At 39.8% G+C, this 20,955-nt stretch overlaps 1 protein-coding gene across 8 annotated transcripts in view; it reads right to left on the reverse strand.

Moving 5' to 3' along the window:
* The window catches only part of LOC140421163 (cohesin subunit SA-2), a 290,652-nt gene that overhangs the window by 73,290 nt on the left and 196,407 nt on the right, over nucleotides 1-20,955 (reverse strand). For 6 of the 8 annotated variants that reach the window (XM_072505622.1, XM_072505623.1, XM_072505625.1 and 3 more), the window contains 5 exons: nucleotides 18,599-18,716; nucleotides 13,148-13,251; nucleotides 11,289-11,381; nucleotides 8,255-8,347; nucleotides 4,670-4,873 (listed from right to left, as the gene is read on the reverse strand). In XM_072505622.1, the coding sequence (XP_072361723.1) occupies nucleotides 4,670-4,873; nucleotides 8,255-8,347; nucleotides 11,289-11,381; nucleotides 13,148-13,251; nucleotides 18,599-18,716 (612 nt within the window). The remainder of the gene's footprint in view (nucleotides 1-4,669; nucleotides 4,874-8,254; nucleotides 8,348-11,288; nucleotides 11,382-13,147; nucleotides 13,252-18,598; nucleotides 18,717-20,955) is intronic. The other 2 variants (XM_072505624.1, XM_072505621.1) reach the window with 1 other exon arrangement.

Here is a 20,955-nt window from a genome sequence, read left to right on the forward strand (position 1 = left end):
CAATCCAGGTTTGTTTACCCCAGGAAACGGCTAATTCAGCTGAGATGTTGAGGTGTTTCTGTTACCACAACCCACCCCCAATAAAAGTCCTATAGAATATATTTCTTATAATATTAGGTAGAGAAAATTAATGGAAACTTCTGATAAGTTGATCTGTTCATGAAGTAGAGCACATTTCAAATAGTAACAAAGACTATAAAAAGGGAGATGGAAGATGTTATTTTATTACTCTACTAACTTCATTCCGAAAGCTGCGAGCAACTCTCAAAGTTTTCAAAATAGTGAAACTTTTCATAAATGTGAAACTGAATGAAGACAAATATATTTTCCTTTAATGGTTGATAGAATAGATCACGAAGTGCAGAGAATATTAGCTGGTCAGAAGTATATCAAAGGGTATCCAAAAGATGTCTGCCAGCTACTAAGGTCGAAAGAAACTTCAGAATACACAAGACCATTAAGACCATAAGATATAGGAGTAGAATTAGGCCATCCGGCTCATTGGGTCTGCTCCGCCATTCTATCATGGTTGATATGTTTCTCATCCCCATTCTCCCCGTACCCCTAATCCTTTTATTAATCAAGAACCTAATTATTTCGGTCTTAAAAGATTCCCCACTTGCCCTTCCAAACTCCATCGAGTACAGACCCAGAGTCCTCAACCACTCCTCATATGACAAGCCCTTCATTCCTGGGATCATTCTTGTGAACCTCCTCTGATCTCTCCAAGTCCAGCACATCCTTCATTAGATATGGGGCCCAAAACTGCTCGCAATATTCCAAATCGGGTCGGACGAGAACCTTATTCACCCTGAGCAGTACATGTCTGATCTTGTATTCTAGCTCTTTTGAAATGAATGCTGTTATGCCACCCTGAGCAAGTGCACGATCAATTCCAGCCCCACCTGATCCGGAGTCACAACACAAGTGAATTAACCAATAATTCTTATAAAAAGTCCTGAAATCTTTGGCCTTGACTGCCAATAATTACAGTCGTCAGGTTTGCAAGTTGAAACGCCATTACTGTTTATTTACAACAAGATTAATGGTGAAATACGCAGTGAATGCAACTGAATATCAAGCTAACCTACTACCCCCTTTTACACACAAGACAAACAAATATAAACGGGAAGGGGGGTGAAAATAGTATGGATGAAGGTCAAAAAATAACAATCTTTGCTTCAAATGATGGTTCACAGCATGCTTTCCTCACAGCACGTTGGTTGATCAAAGCCTCCAATTTACAGCTGGCGATGGTCTTCCTTGCAGAGTATTTCATTCAGTACTCACAAGCAGGCTTTCTTCCAGAGAGACACTTCAGTTTTTATTAAACTAGACCTTCAACTCAGATTCAGGCCTATTCCTTTCCTGATACACTATCTTAAATCAAACTCTGCTTCCAACTCGTGGTTTGACTTCAAGCCTTTGCAGTCTAGTGAGATTGGCACCCAGTCTTGCTGGAGAGAGAATCAGGCCTCATTGTGACCTTGTGGAGAGTGATTAGCTGGATCCTTGGAGAGAATTAGTTGAAAAATCCTTCACCCAGAATGAATCATCAAAAATGGAACTAAAATGGAAGCTTGCGACTCTGAGAAACATTCCAGAAGGATAAAATCCAATCATCACCTGTTACCAGGCAGATCACAGTCGTCGAGGCCAATTCATTGGCCACCTGCTGCATCAATCAGAACAAGCCATTCTGGGTCCAGCCAATCTCCAATCACCAGTCTAAAACAGCATAGCCTTTTGGAATCTGCTTGCTGTTTTTGTAAAGTCAAAAATCCATCAAACACCCATGGATCAAAAAAAGAACAGCAGAAATAAAAGAAAGGGAAAAACAAGAAAATTGACGTGGAATAAGGAAGAGGCAGGAAGGCTTTTTACAATGCTTACACTGCATTTACCTTCCTAACTGCCAACTGAACCTGTATGTTAACCTGAAGAGAATCCCGAACTAGGACTCCTAGGTCACTTTGTGCTTCAGATTTCCAAAGTCGTTCTCAATTTAGAATATAGTCCATGCCTCGATCCTTCCGACCAAAGTACATAACCTCAGACTTTTCCACATTGTATTCCATCTGCCACTTCTTTGCCCACTCTTCAGGCCTGTCCAAGTCCTTTTGCAGCCTCCCAGATTCCTCAACACTACCTGTCCTTCCACATATCTTTGTATCTTCTGCAAACTTAACAACAATGCCCTCAGTTCCTTCTTCCAGATCATTAATGTATATCATGAATAGTTGTGGTCTCAAAACTGGCCCCTGCAGAACATCACAAGTCACCGGCTATCATCTTGAAAAAGACCCCTTTGTCCCCACTCTGCCTTCTGCTAGTCAACCAATCCTCTATCCATGCCAGTACCTTGCCCCCAACACCATGGATGTTTATCTTAATTAGCAGCCTCCTGTACGGCACCTTGTCAAAGGCCTTCTAGAAATCTAAATAGATCATGCCCACTGGCTCTCTTTTGGCTAACCTCCTTGTTACTCGCTCAAAGAATTCTAACAGATTTGTCCGGCATGACCTTCCCTTGACAAAGCCTTGCTGGCTCAGCCCTATTTTACCATGCATTTCTAAGTACTCCACAATCTCATACAAAAAAAAACATTGTATGAAATATTACTGGAACAGAGCATGTGGCATTAGAACTTTTGTCTGCACTATTCAGCTCAAACCTTGATGTTGCTAATCACATGAGGGTAACGGGGCATCTGGATTTTTAGTGAATGACAGGTCTAACAATCTATCTCTTTATCTGATGAGATTTTAAAAATAAGGAATAAATAGAGAATCAAAGGGTGAACTAGAGTGGGTGACTTTAAATTACATCAGGTACAGAGAATGAGCGAGGGAAAGAAAGACCAGATTCAGAGTGAGTGGGCAGAGAATGAAAAGAAAGGAAAAAAAACTCAGTTTAAAAAAAAATCTCAGAAATTCAATCCATGCATGAATGAGATGCAACATTCTGTACTATTCTCATTCTGGGCATTGCATTAACAATTATTACATTAATAAACATCGTTGAATACAAGACCTAATTTTCTGCAACAAATTTAATGGAACATTGATATGCAAATTCAGCATGCTGTAAAAACGCAGGTTTAGAGTGAAACACCATTTATGTAAGATGAACCTATCAGCGCACATCAAGCAGCAAGTTTGAGTAATTCACATCTCTGAGTATATTTCCTTTTCCTGAACTTGTTGACTGACTTACACATTAATTACAGCATGCACTGTGAATGCACCATTTTTCTGGCACAATTTGGACTTTATTTTTTTAAGAATTATGTAAAATTATCTGCATCAGTAATAATTTATATTCAGTCAGATTGGTGAGAAACTTTGGAACGGTGTTAAGACACAAAAGAGGGCAAACATTAAATAAATTAATTTCTCATTCATGGAAATCTGATTGAATATGCTTATATGTTTCTACAAATTTAATGTCAGGTCCAACAAAGTTATATATGTCAGAACGAGGTCAGAAATATCTAACTTTAATATTTTAGAAACAATTACTCTAATCACTTCAAAGATAGCTATTTAAATTAAAGGAAATTCATGTGTGCGTTATGAAGTGAAACCTCAATTGATTTATGCCCTCACATTCTGCATCTAAGTTCCCATTTTCCAAAACATCCCAGTCTGATGCATCACAGAATTGTTACGGCGCTGGAGGCGGCCATTTGGCCCATTGTGTTTGCATTGGCTCTTCAAACTAGCATTATGGCTTTGTGCCATTCCCCTGTCCTTTCCCCGTATCCCTGCATATTGTCATTAGGACATTTTCATATCAACTGGTTCTACAAAAGTGCATTTTAAAAAGATTTGTGCTGGGTTTGTTTATAATTTATTATAGTAATTTCTAAATGTACAATAACAGAAACCGGCGGCATGGTGGCACAGTGGTTAGCACTGCTATCTCACGGCACTGAGGACCCGGGTTCAATCCCGTCCCCGGGTCACTGTGGAGTTTGTACATTCTCCCAGTGTCTGGTGGGTCTCACCCCATCAACCCAAATATGTGCAGGATAGGTGGATTGGCTAAATTGGGGGTGGGGAAATTGGGTACTCAAATTATTATTATTTTTTTAAACCAGAAGACAATTTAGGGAAGCCATACGGTGTTGATTTTTTTTAGGAAAACAAACAAATGACAACGCCAACATCAGATCCATTCACGTATTGCCCTCTGTAATTGTTTCTCTGACACCCAAATGTATATGTACCTCCCCAGTTCTCCTCCTCCCCCCCCCCCCCCCACCCCAAACAGATGCCTACTTGTGTTAAAAATATTGCCAATTGTAGAGTTGCTGTTGTTGAGCTCATGAATAATACCCTACCAGTTATTTTAATTTTATTTTGGGGGGGGGGGTTTGTGTGTGCTCTATATATTTTATTCGGTGTACATAACGGTAAATATACTTTGTTCAAAAACCCAATAAAAAACATTGAGAAAAAAAGGAAAACAAACAAATGATACACTAAGTTTATAAAAATGATTTTAAAAGATTCATACTAATTCTAATGAAATTTTCTTTTTAAATGTGTACAAAATATCAACACCAAAACAAATTCTGACAATATTAAACTATTTTCTCTTTAAACTGACAGTGAAAGGACCATGTAATCAAAAGGATTTGTAAGTGACCTTTCAGATACAAACCTCTTGTAAGAAATCTTCAAGCATATGGCTGAACTTATCTACCAGTTCATCAATTAGCTGGCTCCTCGAGATGTCCACTCTGTTGAATATTGTGTATTCATCATTGCAGAGAGAATGATAAGTTTTAGAACAAGCCTCCAAGACATCGGTATCCACATGTTTTTCTACAATATTTTTCAGCTGCCTCAACAAAGAGTCCAAGTGCTTTATTAAAAAAAAGGAACAATACCTATGGATTAGCATGGTTACCAAAATTGTATTACTGGATTTTAAAACAACTTGTACAATGCACAAATTTAAACTAGTTTTACTGCAAAGCAACTGCAGAGAAACAAGCAAAATAAATATTCATGAAAATACAATTTAAAACACAATGAAAAATTGCCTGCTCTAGACTTCCAATAATTTTTAATTTAAAGCATGTCCTATTATTGCAAAAAAAACACAAGCTTCTTCATATGGGAGTACAGGTTACTGTAAAGTACTACTGTACAAACTAAGTGAAGCACAAAGCTTGAAAGAATGGTGTCTATTATACTTTATTCTCCATAGAAGGAGCTTCATATTGTTCACACAAAACTACTAGTGCTGTAATGTAATTGTAAAAAGGAGAAAATTCTAGAAAAAATACAGCAGCCTCTACAACAGAAAATACACATTACTATTTTGGATCTACCCGCATCACGGCGGAAGGGTTCAATAGATTCATGTTTTGTTGCAGATCCTGTCTGCATGCTTTGTTAATACAGATGAACTACTGTATGTCCCCAAATAAAATCTAATTTCTGAGACAAATTTTTAGGATTGACATGCATGCTTCATTTGGGCCCAAAGAACACCAAGACAATGGAATAAAGTAATAATAATCATCTTTATTGTCACAAGTAGGCTTACATTAACACTGCAATGAAGTTACTGTGAAAAGCCCCTAGTCGTCATATTCCGGCGCCTGTTCGGATACACAGAGATTCAGCATGCCAAATTACCTAACAGCAATTCTTTCGGGACTTGGAGTGGTAGGAAACAGGAGCACATGGAGGAAACCCATGCAGACACAGGGAGAACATGCAGACTCCACACAAGAGAGTGACCCAGGCTGGCAATCGAACCTGGGACCCTGGAGCTATGAAGCAACAATGCTACTCACTGTGCTACCATGCCACTCACCAGCACCACTAAAAAAATTATATTAATTCATTAACATTTACTGTTTTCTAATGTTATACATGGTATACATTTCATCCAACACAACATGAATATAGACCATAACACAAAAATTGTGACAATTCATCCCAACAGCCTGACGCTATTATATGGATCTTCCTCATCTATCGTACCAGTAACTTCATCATCTCACAAGTAATTGTCCTCCGTATCATCAAGCACATACTCCATATTTTTGAAATAGTTTGATATTATTGAGGTCAAGTTAATTCTACACATCGATGACCCATTGGCACTGTTGGTCATGTGGGTGCTCGCATATTTCCGCCTGTACTGAATCTTTTTACACCTTGCAATATCCAATTGTTCTACATTGGATAGGTACATGAATTACGGTAGAATGATGGGGTGTAGATTAATTTGTTCTTAATCTAGGACAGAAGTTTGGCACAACATCGTGGGCCGAAGGGCCTGTTCTGTGCTGTATTTTTCTATGTTCTATGTTCTATGGGATACTGACCGTGAGAGTTTTATTCATACACACATCCAAGGGTTAAACTGCTCTAATAAGACTGTCGGCAAGAACTGCAACATCAGTGCTGGTTGATTTCACATCACAAACCATATAATTGACAAGGTGGGATTTGAACATGTCACAGACATGCAATTTTTGTTTTGTTTTTTTGCAGGGTCCTCCTAGTCTCAAATTCTAATTTCTGATCCATTTCTTGTAACTACCTTCATTGTGAACAGGCACTGACAATTATTTTCTGAAATTTCTCTTTGGTAGAGCTGTGTACCTGAATATCATCAGATTTAATTTAGCACCATCAACCAGGCAAGGTTGAACCACTGTTGACCACATCTTCTTATGGCAAGGCATCTTTTGGTTCCTACTTTTGTTCCTACTTTGGGTAACAGTCCTGCTTGCTGGCATATCTAAGTTCATTGGCGTTTCATCCCTATTTTCAATGCAGGCCAATCGAAGCATATTCTCTCCATGTCGGATGACAAAAGAGTGGAATTTGGTTATTTTAGGTTTTCGAGGTCAGGTGGCAGGTGTTGTAGAATTTTGTTTTTCGATGGGTGTACTAAATCTCATCTTTTCACGAATCTTGGGCACAAGCTGGTACTGGCCTTTAATTCTGAATTCCATCTTTCTTCACTTTGCTGAGGGCATAGTCAGGTGACTGTGCAGTTGATGTGATCTTTTGCTGATGATTGTTAACCATCCTGCTACTTTTTTCTCCAATTTTAAACTGAACTGTGTACTTAATATTGTTTCCCAAAGGTTTTGTGACAGATCGTGTGGTACACAATAGTCTTGCTGGCGGGCTAGGAGATTGCAGCTAGAATTGGCAGAGGAAAAATCTCAAGCTTGCCTTTAAATTAATGAACTGGAGTAATGATAAATAATTATTATTTCCTGAAAAACTAGGGTTGACTTTTACAAGGTTTATAAAAGATTACGTTTTTTAGACAAAAAGTAATGGGCGCAGATCTGCCAGTCTCTGAATTGTCAGAGACCAGACATACCCTCTACAAGATATGCAACGAGACCCCTGGCGCACTGATTTTGGAGGAATTGCCATGGAAAATTGAACTTCTGACAGGCAATTTTCTCGGTTCCTCATGTTCCATCAAAAACGTCTTCAACTCTTGAGTTCGAGACCTTGGACTGTTACGACTTGCTTACCTGGATAGTTACCCACGAAATGTTATACAGAAAAATCCTGGTCTAAAATTTGTGTTGCTATATAACTATACAACTGGCACCTCCCCAATCTGACCCAATCTCACCACCGCCCCGATCTCCCCCACTCACCCAGACAATAACACACTTAAAAGCTGTTTAAATGTCCCAATTTTGCAGTGAAGACGAACCAGAATACGACAGCTGGTGCCACAAAAGGGGGGCGAGGCCTATCTTCTATGAACAATCCAGCGCTATGAAGAAGCAATTCAATTTCAGACATGCTCACATTTCTGAAGAAGCCAGGATCATAAGTCTCGGCCAGAAATGCAAAGCCCGGGTATGGCGCAGAAAAGTAGGAGCCGAATGACAACTTGACAGTGATTGTGACCCCTTGGAAGATTTGGGCTAAGTTGGCTTTTACATGAGGATGTACAGTAGTCCGTATTTCCAGCATTTGAAGTTATAAATCAGGTTCACATTTATTTGAAATACAATGTTCAACTTTGTATGGTCTCATTAGCCCTTGTTTTTGTATTACATTGTCTACTTCTGCAGGGCTACAGGATTTTCTTGCGTTCTCTTTCAAAATTATTGGATAGAAGGCACAGGAAGACTTCAATAAAATAATAAAATGTCTTCTTACAAAAAGCTGAACTTGAATTTTAAAGGATTCTAATTAACAATGCTAGTATACCACCAGAGTATTAAAATACTGTCTTTTTCACCTTTTCTAGTCGACCAGTTGTATAGATCTCCAAGTCAAAAAACAGTGGCAACTGTAAAAGATTTGTCACTTTCTCTGCATCAACAGCATACTGCTCAAAGGTGGGGGAGAAAAGACAGTATAAAATAAATATTCATATCCAAATGACTAATTCAATTAATGATCAACAAAATAAACATGACTGGAAAGAGCATCAAGAAAAATCAAGCCGGTTGTGGATTTCATTCTTGGACTTGAGCATACAATCTCAGCTGATACTTTAGAGCAATGCCAAGTATTGTGCTTTCCGAGATGCTTTGAGTAATTAAACGGAGGTCTTGCCTGCCCCCACAGATGGAGATCCTATTGTACTATTCAAAGACAAGCAGGGGAGTTCTCCTGAAGCACTGTTCAAATGTCTCCTTTAACCAATACAATTAATTAGTTGTGGAACCTTCCTGCGGTCAAAGTGCACACGAGTGCAATTCACCCTGTACACAGGATTTACTCGCTTCAGGGGGAACTGTTTCGACCACAGAACACAATCCTATTTGCAGTATTACTAGTGACGGTGTCAGAAACAACATTGACTAAAATGTCGGAACAATGGTGAGGGAAAATACAAGATTCAGGAGATTACGCTATTGAAATGTACCCAATTCATTTTTTCCAATTAAGGGGCAATTTAACGTGGCCAATCCACCTACCCTGCACATCTTTGGGTTGTGGGGGCGAAACCCAGGCAAACACTGGAGAATGTTCAAACTCCACACAGACAGTGACCCAGGGCTGGGATCGAACCTGGGACCTCGGCGCCGTGAGTCAGCAATGAAAAATGAAATGAAATGAAAATCGCTTATTGTCACAAGTAGGCTTCAAATGAAGTTACTGTGAAAAGCCCCTAGTCGCCACATTCCGGCGCCTGCTCGGGAGGCTAGTACGGGAATTGAACCGTGCTACTGGCCTGTCTTGGTCTGCTTTCAAAGCCAGCGATTTAGCCCAGTGTGCTAAACCAGCCCCTGCTAACCACTGCGCCACCATGCTGTCCTTGCTATTGAAATGTTAAAATGGTCAGGGCCTGAGCCTGTATATTTAAATACAAATAACATTGATAAATACAATCAACAAGTTTACTATATTATTTTTCATGCATTTAATATGTTGTGAAGAAATATAAACGGCAACGGAAAGACACTTCTCGACTGGAAGAGATCTATCTCAATAGATTTTTGGAGCTCAAGCGTTGGAGATTTTCCCTGCGCTTTGTCAAATGAAATGCTTTCTGACACCATCTCTGAAAAGCCCAGACCTGATTTTAAGTTATCTCCCCTTGTGCTGGATTCTCCCATCAGAGGAAATAGCTCCTCTCCATCTGCCCCATGAACTCCTTGCATTTAAAACAGCCCAACTCAATAATTCATTAATCTTCTACGCTCAGTGTCCATGCGTATGCATCATATCGTCAATTTAACCCTTTCAGTTCTGGTATAATTTTGGTGAATCTATGCTGCACCCAGCCACGGTTAATACATCTTCCTGTGGTGCGGTACCCAGAACTAAATGTTTTCCTCCATGTTGGATCAAACCAAATGTATTACTTCTATTATTGATCACATCAATCTTTTGTTATTGTTACATTGAATAATTGGCATGCAATACATTAAGTAATGCCCTTCTGACTAGTTGCTCTCCATTACAAATGGGCAGAAAAGAGAAACAAAAAATTAGCACAAACATATTCATACACTGCCTTATTACATTTCATTGGATGCCCCAAACTGCTGTACATTCAACAAATCCACTTCATATACATCAAATTATTTTGAAGTACAGTTACCATGGGAACTTTAACAGCTCCTTCAGTTAGCAGATAAGGGGAGATGGCGGGTAATGGCACTGTCACTAGACGAGTAATCCAGTGGCACAGGATAACATTGGGAGGACAAGAGTTCAAATCCCACCATAGCAGCTGGTGAAATTTAAATTCACTTAATGAAAAAAATCTGGATTTGAAAGAGTCGCAGTAACAGTATCCATGAAGCTATTCAACTGTCATAAAAACCTAGCCGGTTCATTATCTTTTGGGGAAGGACATCTGGCGTCCTTACTGGTTCTGGCCTACAAGTGACTCCAGACCCACAGCAGTGTGGTCGACTCTTAACTGCTCTCAAGAGCGATCAGGAATGGGCGACAAATATTGGTCTTAAGGGGCAGCACGGTGGCGCAGTGGGTTAGCCCTGCTGCCTCACGGCACCGAGGTCCCAGGTTCGATCCCAGCTCTGGGTCACTGTCCGTGTGGAGTTCGCACACTCTCCCAGTGTTTGCGTGGGTTTCACCCCCACAACCCAAAGATGTGCAGGCTAGGTGGATTGGCCACGCTAAATTGCCCCTTAATTGGAAAAAATGATTTGGATACTCTAAATGTTCTTTTTTAAATAAATAAATCAATAAATATTGGTCTTAACAGGGATGCCCACACCCATAAACGAATAAAAATAAAGTCTTTGGTTTAACCAATGATCTGAAGGATGATATTAATGCAATATTCACTCTAGTTAGCCAAGCAAATCCGTGAATGGAATTCAGGGTCAAGCGTGTTACCAAGCTGAATATTTATACATGCAAGACATTCTATATCCAGAGATTTTAACGGACCTCCCATAACTGTTGCATATGGAAGCCAGAGGCGTTCAGCTGCAAAATTCTCTCCTTTTCTCTTATTATTGAGCTGCCAAATCTTAGCCCTACATCTTTTAAGCCATCTCCAGCAAGTGTGGAGTATGGAATAGAGATTAATTATTTTGAATTTCCAACACTGTGGAGATGATAGAAGAGGAGGGAGATGCCAATTTGCAATGGATTTTGTGAAATCCAGTGTTCAGTTTGATAAAGCGAACAATAAGTTTCATATGTAAAGTAACGAGGATGATCGCAAGGGTCAAAAATCTGCAATACATAGGCCTCTGGTACACTGCATCAGAACTGAATAGCAAATGTTTATGACCAGAGATACTGCAGTATAACAAAGACAATGGAAAGTATTAAAATTAGAGTACCTTCGCTAAGAGTTGTGGAAGAACTGTTGAAAACTGTTCTGTAATTCTGGTCCGGTCATCCAACTGAGTTTTTTTCTCTTTTGCAGTCAATACCTGTTATTTTCGTAGCAAAAATATAGACTGAAACGATGTAAGCACACATTGTTCTTCTTTTATTTACCAGTGCCCTCCAATTATTTACCCATCTTTTCTGAAGGCTACTAATCACTAAAAATGCACACAAGAAAAAATGGCAGAAGATGCAGAAATATTGCTTGGAAACATTAATGCATTCCCCTTTATCTCTCATGAAAGATTGAAACACTCTTTTGTGCAGCTTTTGTTGTTACACATCTACTGTTCAGTGGTGGACAAATATCCCACTCCAAATATACTTCAGTTTGAACAAGTCTTATTTTCAATGCATCAACTGTGTTTACTCCAAGAGACCGCTTTTTTCAACACAAAGTGACATTAGAAATAAGCAATGTGCTTGTTGAAGTATTCAATAGCATTCAGCAAGGTTCAGGAAAATCAAATTGTGAAGTACAATGAGTGCTAGGTTAATATGTTCCTTTGCGCAGATATAAAACAAAGGATGTAGTATAATTTACCGTACAAAGCCAATGAACAATAGGTTTTACCCATCATCATAATTCTAAAAACGAAATAGTGATGTCATTAGACTTGCAGTAGTGACACAATAAAGGAGAAAAAAGTTACCCATCAATTTCAATGTTGTAATGATTTCATCTTTTATGATGCGCTAAATTTCAGATTGCTCCCATCAGATGACTATGCCCCAAAAGTTGTACAGTTCAAAATATTTCCGTTTCAAGTTTGAAGAGCAAAGAACAGGAACAACTTATATTTATATAGCACCATTAGCGCAGCAAGGCACTTCACAGGAGAATTGCTAATAAATTCTAAGATAAAGCAAGAGGAGATATTAGGGCAGATAGCCAAAAGATATATCAAAAAAACATACGTTGAGAAGTGTGTGAAAGGAAGAGGGAAAGGCTGAGGAAGGGAATTTAGAACTTGAGACCTTGGCAGCCAAAAGGAGCAGCCATCAATTGTGGAGTGATTAAAATTGGGAATGCTCAAGAGGCCAAAATTGGAACGTATCCCAAAGGATTCTAGGGCTGGAGGAGATGACAGCACTAAACAAGGGCAAGACAAAAGAACTTGAAAACAAGGATGAGTGTTTTAAAACTGAGGCACTGCTTAACTGTGAATCAGTGTGGGTTCTGGAATACAGGGGTGACAGGTGAGGAGAACCTGGTGCAGGTCAAGACACGGGCAGAAGTTTGGATGAACTCAAGTTTAGAAAGGATAGAATAGCAGAGGGTACAGAGAGAGGATATCCTTAAGTGTGCAGGAATAGTCAAATTTGGAGGTGAAACAGCCATGGATGAAGTTTCAGCAGCTGATGACCTGATGAGGGGCAGAGTCAGGTACTGTTACAGAGGTGGAAATAGGCAGTCTTACTGACAGCCCATACATGTGGGTGCCGGTTTATTTTGGGAGTCAAATATGCCACCAAGGTTGCAGTCTCGGACATGTTGCCTGGGGCAGCTGCCTAGGGAACAGAATTTGTGGTAGAGACAAAAGGCAATGGCTTTAATCTTCCCAATGTTTAGTTGCAAGAAATTTCTGTTTGTCTACTACTGGATGCTAGACAAGCAGTTTGATCATTTAAAAACAGTTGAGGATTGAGAGAAGTGATGGTGAGATTAAGAGCTTGGCAGCATACAAAATCTGATATCTAAATATTAAATCACGTGAATAAAGTGTACAAATTGCACATGTACCTCAACTATACTTCGCTGAACACAAACAATTTGAGCATCTTAGATGTTGCTATTGAAATGCCATACCTTTCTCCCCGAACTTCTACCAACTGGAGGATGACACTCCACCGTTTGCCGTATTGTGCACAGCATAATTTCAATAAGTGCACTCTCCTGTCGATCAGTCAGCACTGGGAAGAAACAAAATGCAGTGTTAGTCTTCCCTGGCAGGGAATTATGGAGCTGTTTCCGCATCTATTTTCAACTAGGCCCAATATTGAATGAATGCCATTTCAAGATAGGTAACATTATACAACCTGCTCCAACAATGCTACATGGAAGAATAACAACATTGTCATTAAATCTCACCAGTGTCCTTTACATACCTCTGAAGCCTGTATAAAAGTACATTAGAGACAATGTGATTACTTGTTGGCTGAACATTAAATAGAATTTGGCACGGTTAACTAGAATCTAATACTCTGAAATACACTACCGGCATTAATTTCATAAGAGTTTCTGATTAAATTTATCAAATCCGAACTAATCCAGATTAGATTTGGAGGACGCGTATCTCACATTTCAGGCCGACCAAATATTGAAATTATTAGTCTATAAAATTGGTCAAATTTTTAATTTCTTTCTAGCAAAATGCAATTATTTTTAATTGTCATAAAAACATTATCATGGACAAATTCCTGTAAAACAGCCTAAGGTGTTTCATGAGAGCGATTACCAAACAAAATCTGACCTGTCCGAGTCCTCTTACCTGCATTACAGATTGAACAGCAACGCTTTCTTAACTTGGTTAAGACTTGTGGAATGGAAAGGCGGTAGTCAGCTTAATTAATTTTCTCCAGGTAAAAAGGGAATTTTATTTTTCACAGACAATTGTCAAAGTAGTCTAATTATTGTTTTGTGTTCACTTTCCAAACCCTAATGGATTCTCTTTTTATAGCAGAGAGTTAATTATTTTGATTGTTGCCCTTGTCAACCTACGGTATCTATTATCTGCTCCGAAGTTGAAGCCGATTCTTCAGTAGACTCCGATGGGTCACTCCAAAACCCACTTGAACTTGTTCATCTCTACAAAACTCTTAACTTCTCCTGTCCTATCTCTGCTCACACCCCTGTAAAGCACTCTCAATATACTCTTCTGCATTGCTGGTAAAGAAAAGTTCAAGTCAATCAAGTTGGCAAATTGAATACCTTTATTTTTGAAAATTAGTATGGTGGCCAACGTTTCCGTTAAATGCTGTTGTGTGCAGCAAGCTTTTAGCAAGTTTCTTCAGTGAATGGCCCCTTCAAAACCTTTTGCATGGACACGCATGATACAGATCAATACCTGCACAGTAACTTCCAGGCACAACCATGCAGGTTAGCAGGAGCATTGATGTCAACATCAAAAAGTTCCCACATACAACGGAGCCAAAAGCATGCCTTTCTTTACCACTATATAGGTCTTGAATCCCAACTCAGAATGGTGCTCCAAGCCAATGCAAATTTTCTCACATAAAGCAGATTTTTGCTCAGTGAGATTGTTACCTACATGCCTAATTATGGCGCTTTGAGCAATGGAGTCAGACTTATTAAGAACTACATTGAGATTCCCAAATTTATTTGGAGCTCCACAGTCAACAGAGTGTTTAAAATGTTCTGAAATAATGGGCACAATTAGTCTGGTCTGGTCTTGGCAATGGATTCAAAACATGTTGGGCAAGGGGCACCATGTCTTTTCCCTCCATATTGCAGGTACATTTATATAATTGAAAAGAATGAAGAACCTACTTTGTTTGTTGAATTCTCCAGTTGACATGCCAGAGCATTAAGAAATACGAAGTACAACGTATAACATCTCTTAACTTCAAGATCAGCCTGGAATGCAAAGTAACCTCCAGCTTCTCTACCAACTGTCTCCTTAAACATTTCCTGTACCCTGCATCCTCTGCACCCGCAACTCCAACCAAACATGTAAGGAGCTCATGGTTGGCTTTGTCACAAAAATCAAGACTAATTCTTCAGGTACAACCACAAAATCTCTCATTGAGCCAAGCTTCCCCCAAGGTTTCCCTGCCAGTCATCCTTTCCTTTCTCTAGTTTCTCTCCCATCTCCCCGTTCATCTTTCTATAAGACACTCTTCATGCCCTCTGTTCCTTATTCCAACTAAATCTCTGGCCACCTAACTTCCTTCTCTGGCCCCAAGTCAGTTGATGCTGTAAACTCCTCACTCTGCCCGAGTACTGTCCCATTCTCTTAAATCTGTTACCACCATTAAAAAGAAAACACCCTTGACCTTGCCAGCCTTGCAAATTGCCAATCTATCTCCAAACTTCTTAAATGTGATACACCTCCCAATATTTTTCCTCAACTCCCAATCGTATTTCTGATCCACCGCAGCAACAAGTTGGTCCGATTCAAAGTCACAAATAACATCCTCCATGACTGTGACAGTGTTGCATTATCCTTCCTCATTTGTTTTAATCTGGTCTACAACTTTTGACCCAGTTGGCCGCACTATTCTCCCACAATGTCTTTGTTTACCAGCCAAGTGGGACTATGCTAGCCCTATTCCACTCTTGCATATTCTGTTATGGGCAGCAAATCTTCTGAATTTGATTCTCTTCTCCCATCCCTGCTCCATTATCTCTAGAGTTTCTCAACAATCTATCTTTGGTCTCTTCCCATCTCTCATCCACATGTTGCCCCTCAAACATAATCCAAAAATAGGACATCAGTTTCCACATATACGATGACCACACCCAGCTCTCTCACCACTGGGCCCATATCCATGGCCTTGGTGTTGTCAGGTTGCTTGTCCAACTTCCAGTCCTGGATAAGCCATAATTATGTCTTATTACACCCACACTTCACATTCCAATACCTCCTGACCAGCTTCCCATCGTTTCCTAATCGATGTCATCTCCCACTTAACCATCACCTTTCATGCTTTCTGATCTACACTGGCTGCCGAATCATCAAAACCTTGATTTTAAAATTCTTGTCCTCAGTATAAAGCCCTCCGTGGCATTGCCGCTACCCAACACTTTAACCTCTCCCATCCCTACATTTCTGCAAGTGCTCTGCATTTTTCTAAATACAGGTTGTGCAACCCCCAGACCTTTCAAAAAAACAAATTGTAGCCATGGCTTCAGCTACTCAAGCACTAAGCTTTGGGATTCCCTCCGCAAATCTCTCCACCTCTCTCCTTCAAGGCAGGTTAAAATAAAAACTATTTAGCCAAGTTTGTTGGTCACCAGTCCTAATTTCTACTCTTTCAGTTCTGATGTTTGCAGACTGTTCAGTGCCATTCACAACACAAGATGATCAGAGCAACATTTAGGCTTGGGTTGATAAATGGCAATTAAAATTCTAGCCACATAAATGCCAGACAATGACCATCTCCAACAAGGCAGATTGTAACAACCTCCCCATGACTTTCAATAGCATTGTTGATTGCTCCACCAATACAGTGGCGAGACGGACAGGTTAGAGGCTAGAAATTCAGCAATCATTAATTCAACTTGATGACTTCCCAAAGCCTGTCCACCATATACATGGCACAAGTGTGATAGAATACTCTCTACTTGCCCTGAATGGTTGCAATTCCAATGACTTTTAAGAAGCTCAACATCATCCAGGACAAGCCAGCCTTGCTTGGTTGGCTCCCCATCTACCATCAACAGTCTACCACATGTGCACAGCAGCAGCAGTGTACCATCCACAGGATGCACTTCAGGAACCTGGCACGGTTCCTTCGACAGCACCTTCCAAACCTGCAATCTCTACCATCTAGAAAGACAAGGACGATGGACGCATCGGAATACTACCACCTCTAAGTTCTCCTAAAAGCAAGACATCATTCTGACTTCAAATTATATCACTGCTCCTTCGTGGTCACTGGTTCAAAATCCTAAACCTTCCTTACTAACAGCACTGTGGGTATTCCTACAACATATGGATTGCAGCAATCTATGGCAGCAGCTCATCACCAACTTCTCATGGGAAATTAGGCATGAGCAACAACTGCTGGCCTTGTCAGTGATGCTCAAATTCCATGGAAAAATAAAAAAAAGTAGCCATTCTTTTGAATCTAATTTTTCACTTGTGAAGCACCTTGGGACGTTTTACAATGCTAAAGGCGCTATAAAAATACAAATTCTTCTTGACTTGGTATGCTGATGATGCCATATGACTTAGTAGAAAAAGCAATTGCTGAGTCAGGAAATCAATCTAAAAGTTTAGGTTTTATTCCAATGGACACTATACATCAGAATATGAAAATTACTTGCTGATTCTACCACCGCCACCTCCCATCCCCACCAGAAAAAGAAACAGCATTTAGAAAACTACCCTGTGACATGCAAAGAGTGGGGAATATTAGAATACATGAAAAAGAAATTCATTTTAGCTGTAATTCGTTTTACTAAAAAGAGATACACAGTACAATTTTAATTTATTCCCAGAGAGTGGGCGTCACTTGCAAGGGCAGCATTTATTGCCCATCTCTAATTGCTCAAGGAAAAGCAGAGGTGAGCTGTCTTCTTGAATATAACTTAGTGGCTTCCTCAACCACTTCAAAAGGCAGTTAAAAGTCAACCATATTATTAAGGCTCTCGGAACAGACACAGACCAGTTAAGGATGATAGAGTTGTGCATCAGTTGAGTTTTTACGACATCTGGTAGTCCATCGTGAAGACCAATTATAATTCCATATTTAGTTGATTTGTCCAAATTAAATTTCCCAGCTGTCACAGCAGAACTTCAACTCATGTCTGGATTATTATTCCAGACTTCTGGAAACATATTATAACTCTCCTAACATATCTCCTTTTTTTTCCACATAAATTTAGAGCACCCAATTATTTTTCTAACATATCTCAACAAGCCGATTGTATAAAACAAAAATCATTTAACATTTTCAATAAAATTTCATTTTTTATATCAGACACAGGGCAAAAACATTAGACAGCTTAATTTAGGATCAGCAACCCCATCCTTTCCCATATTTGTCCTAGCCCTTCTATTGCCTGCATGCAGTTTAAAATAAAGTAAGTGACAGGAGCTTTGCTGCATCATACCCAAGTACCTAATCTTTAGATTTATTTTGGAATGGGAAAAATAGCCAATAAAGAGAACAAACTATGTGCGCTTTGCTGTTAAATGGTGATTGATTAATCAGCTATAGGGATGTAGCAATAAAGCTAACTTCTATCCTCGTATTTGATTGATTGGCAATCAGCAATGGAAAGCCAGAACAAGTTGAATCCATTGTCTAATTCACGAGATTCCAAGGTCTCAAGCTTCAGCCCCATCACCAGCTCACATGAAATCATGACACCGACCTGGAGCATTTCTGGTTCATGCAACTCAAAATTACTTTACTTAATACAATTACATATCAAGCCAGCAGGAGAGCTGGTGGCTCATTTTCGATTATAGCAGGTGAATACATTTAGTCATGTACATTTTTCACAATTCTATTTTGCTGCTAAACATTTATTAGTGTGAAGCGTCAGAAAGTTAAATGTTTAGCTTACCTTCTTCCCCATTGAGTGGTTCTTCCATTAGGAGGCTAGCCATGCATTCCCAATCCTTGAGCAAATCCGTTGCACAATCCCACATGCTATCGACAAGATAAGCAGCATGCTCGTGCAACTATCAATTGAAAAATAGAAATAAAATGATTATATCAGTTGAAAAGATTTCGGAGCAATATAAATTCAGCATTGAGAAAGTAATAACCAACGGTTTTGTGGACAAATGCATAAGCTCTGATAATGTACCTGAGCTTTCATTTACTTCTCCTTTCCCCTTTTAAATTTACTTTGAAACGCAAGCCTATGGTGGCTCAATTCTTGGGGCTCTAAATAACCAGAATATTTTCCAGTTCATTGGGCAGACGCAGCATGGGTTCATAAAGGGCAGGTCGTGCCTAACTAATTTAGTGGAATTTTTTGAGGACATTAACAGTGCGGTAGATAACGGGGAGCCAATGGATGTGGTATATCTGGATTTCCAGAAAGCCTTTGACAAGGTGCCACACAAAAGGTTGTTGCATAAGATAAAGATGCATGGCATTAAGGGGAAAGTAGGAGCATGGATAGAGGATTGGTTAATTAATAGAAAGCAAAGAGTGGGGATTAATGGGTGTTTCTCTGGTTGGCAATCAGTAGCTAGTGGTGTCCCTCAGGGATCAGTGTTGGGCCCACAACTGTTCACAATTTACATAGATGATTTGGAGTTGGGGACCAAGGGCAATGTGTCCAAGTTTGCAGACGACACTAAGATAAGTGGTAAAGCAAAAAGTGCAGAGGATACTGGAAGTCTGCAGAGGGATTTGGACAGGCTAAGTGAATGGGCTAGGGTCTGGCAGATGGAATACAATGTTGACAAATGTGAGGTTATCCATTTTGGTAAGAATAACGGCAAAAGGGATTATTATTTAAATGATAAAAAATTAAAACATGCTGCTGTGCAGAGAGATCTGGGTGTGCTAGTGCATGAGTCGCAGAAAGTTGGTTTTCAGGTGCAACAGGTGATTAAGAAGGCAAATGGAATTTTGTCCTTCATTGCTAGAGAGATGGAGTTTAAGACTAGGGAGGTTATGCTGCAATTGTTAGTGAGGCCACACCTGTAGTATTGTGTTCAGTTTTGGTCTCCTTACTTGAGAAAGGGAGTGTACTGGCACTGGAGGGTGTGCAGAGGAGATTCACTAGGTTAATCCCAGAGCTGAAGGGGTTGGATTACGAGGAGAGGTTGAGTAGACTGGGACTGTACTCGTTGGAATTTAGAAGGATGAGGGGGGATCTTATAGAAACTTATAAGATTATGAAGGGAACAGATGCGGGCAGGTTGTTTCCACTGGCGGGTGAAAGCAGAACTAGGGGGCATAGCCTCAAAATAAGGGGAAGTAGATTTAGGACTGAGTTTAGGAGGAACTTCTTCACCCAAAGAGTTGTGAATCTATGGAATTCCTTGCCCAGTGAAGCAGTAGAGGCTCCTTCATTAAATGTTTTTAAGATAAAGATAGATAGTTTTTTGAAGAATAAAGGGATTAAGGGTTATGGTGTTCGGGCCGGAAAGTGGAGCTGAGTCCACAAAAGATCAGCCATGATCTCATTGAATGGTGGAGCATGCTCGAGGGGCCAGATGGCCTACTCCTGCTCCTAGTTCTTATGTTCTTATGTTCAGGAATCTCAGCACAAAAATGGTCCCATTGCTATTCTTATTAATATTCTCATACGAATAGTGTCTAAAATCTATGATTAGCTGGTTTAATTTAGCCACTAAAACAGCAAGTATTGTTTTAGAGACCCGGGTTCGATTCCCGGCTTGGATCACTGTCTGTGTGGACAAAACCCGTGTCTGCGTGGGTTTCCTCTGGGTGCTCCAGTTTCCTCCCACAAGTCTCGAAAGACGTGCTTGTTAGATAATTTGGACATTCTGAATTCTCCCTCAGTGTACCCGAACAAGCGCCAGATTATGGCGACTAGGGAATTTTCACAGTAACTTCATTGCAGTGTTAATGTAAGCCTACTTGTGACACTAATAAAGATTAATATTATTTTCATGTTCCAAATTTTGTATGCTTTGAAATTAAACAAAATGCTGTAAATACTAGGTCAGGCAACATCAATTGAGAGGAACAGACTTGATGCTTCAAGTGAAGATGATTTTTCATCAGAACAGTTCTCTTCCTGCAACATCAACTCTGTTTCTCTCCACAGATGCTCCCGGACTGGCTGACTATTTACAACATTTTTTTTGTTTTATTTCAGATTTCCAGCATCTGTTGCATTTTGCTTTTGTCCGTCATGCATGAGTTTAGCTGGCTCCGGAACAACTCAACAAAAGCAGCACACTTGTGTCAGATTATCATCCTTCAGCAGCCTGG

Source organism: Scyliorhinus torazame, chromosome 5 (assembly GCF_047496885.1).
Source record: "Scyliorhinus torazame isolate Kashiwa2021f chromosome 5, sScyTor2.1, whole genome shotgun sequence".
In the NCBI taxonomy this organism is placed as follows: Eukaryota; Metazoa; Chordata; class Chondrichthyes; order Carcharhiniformes; family Scyliorhinidae; genus Scyliorhinus; species Scyliorhinus torazame.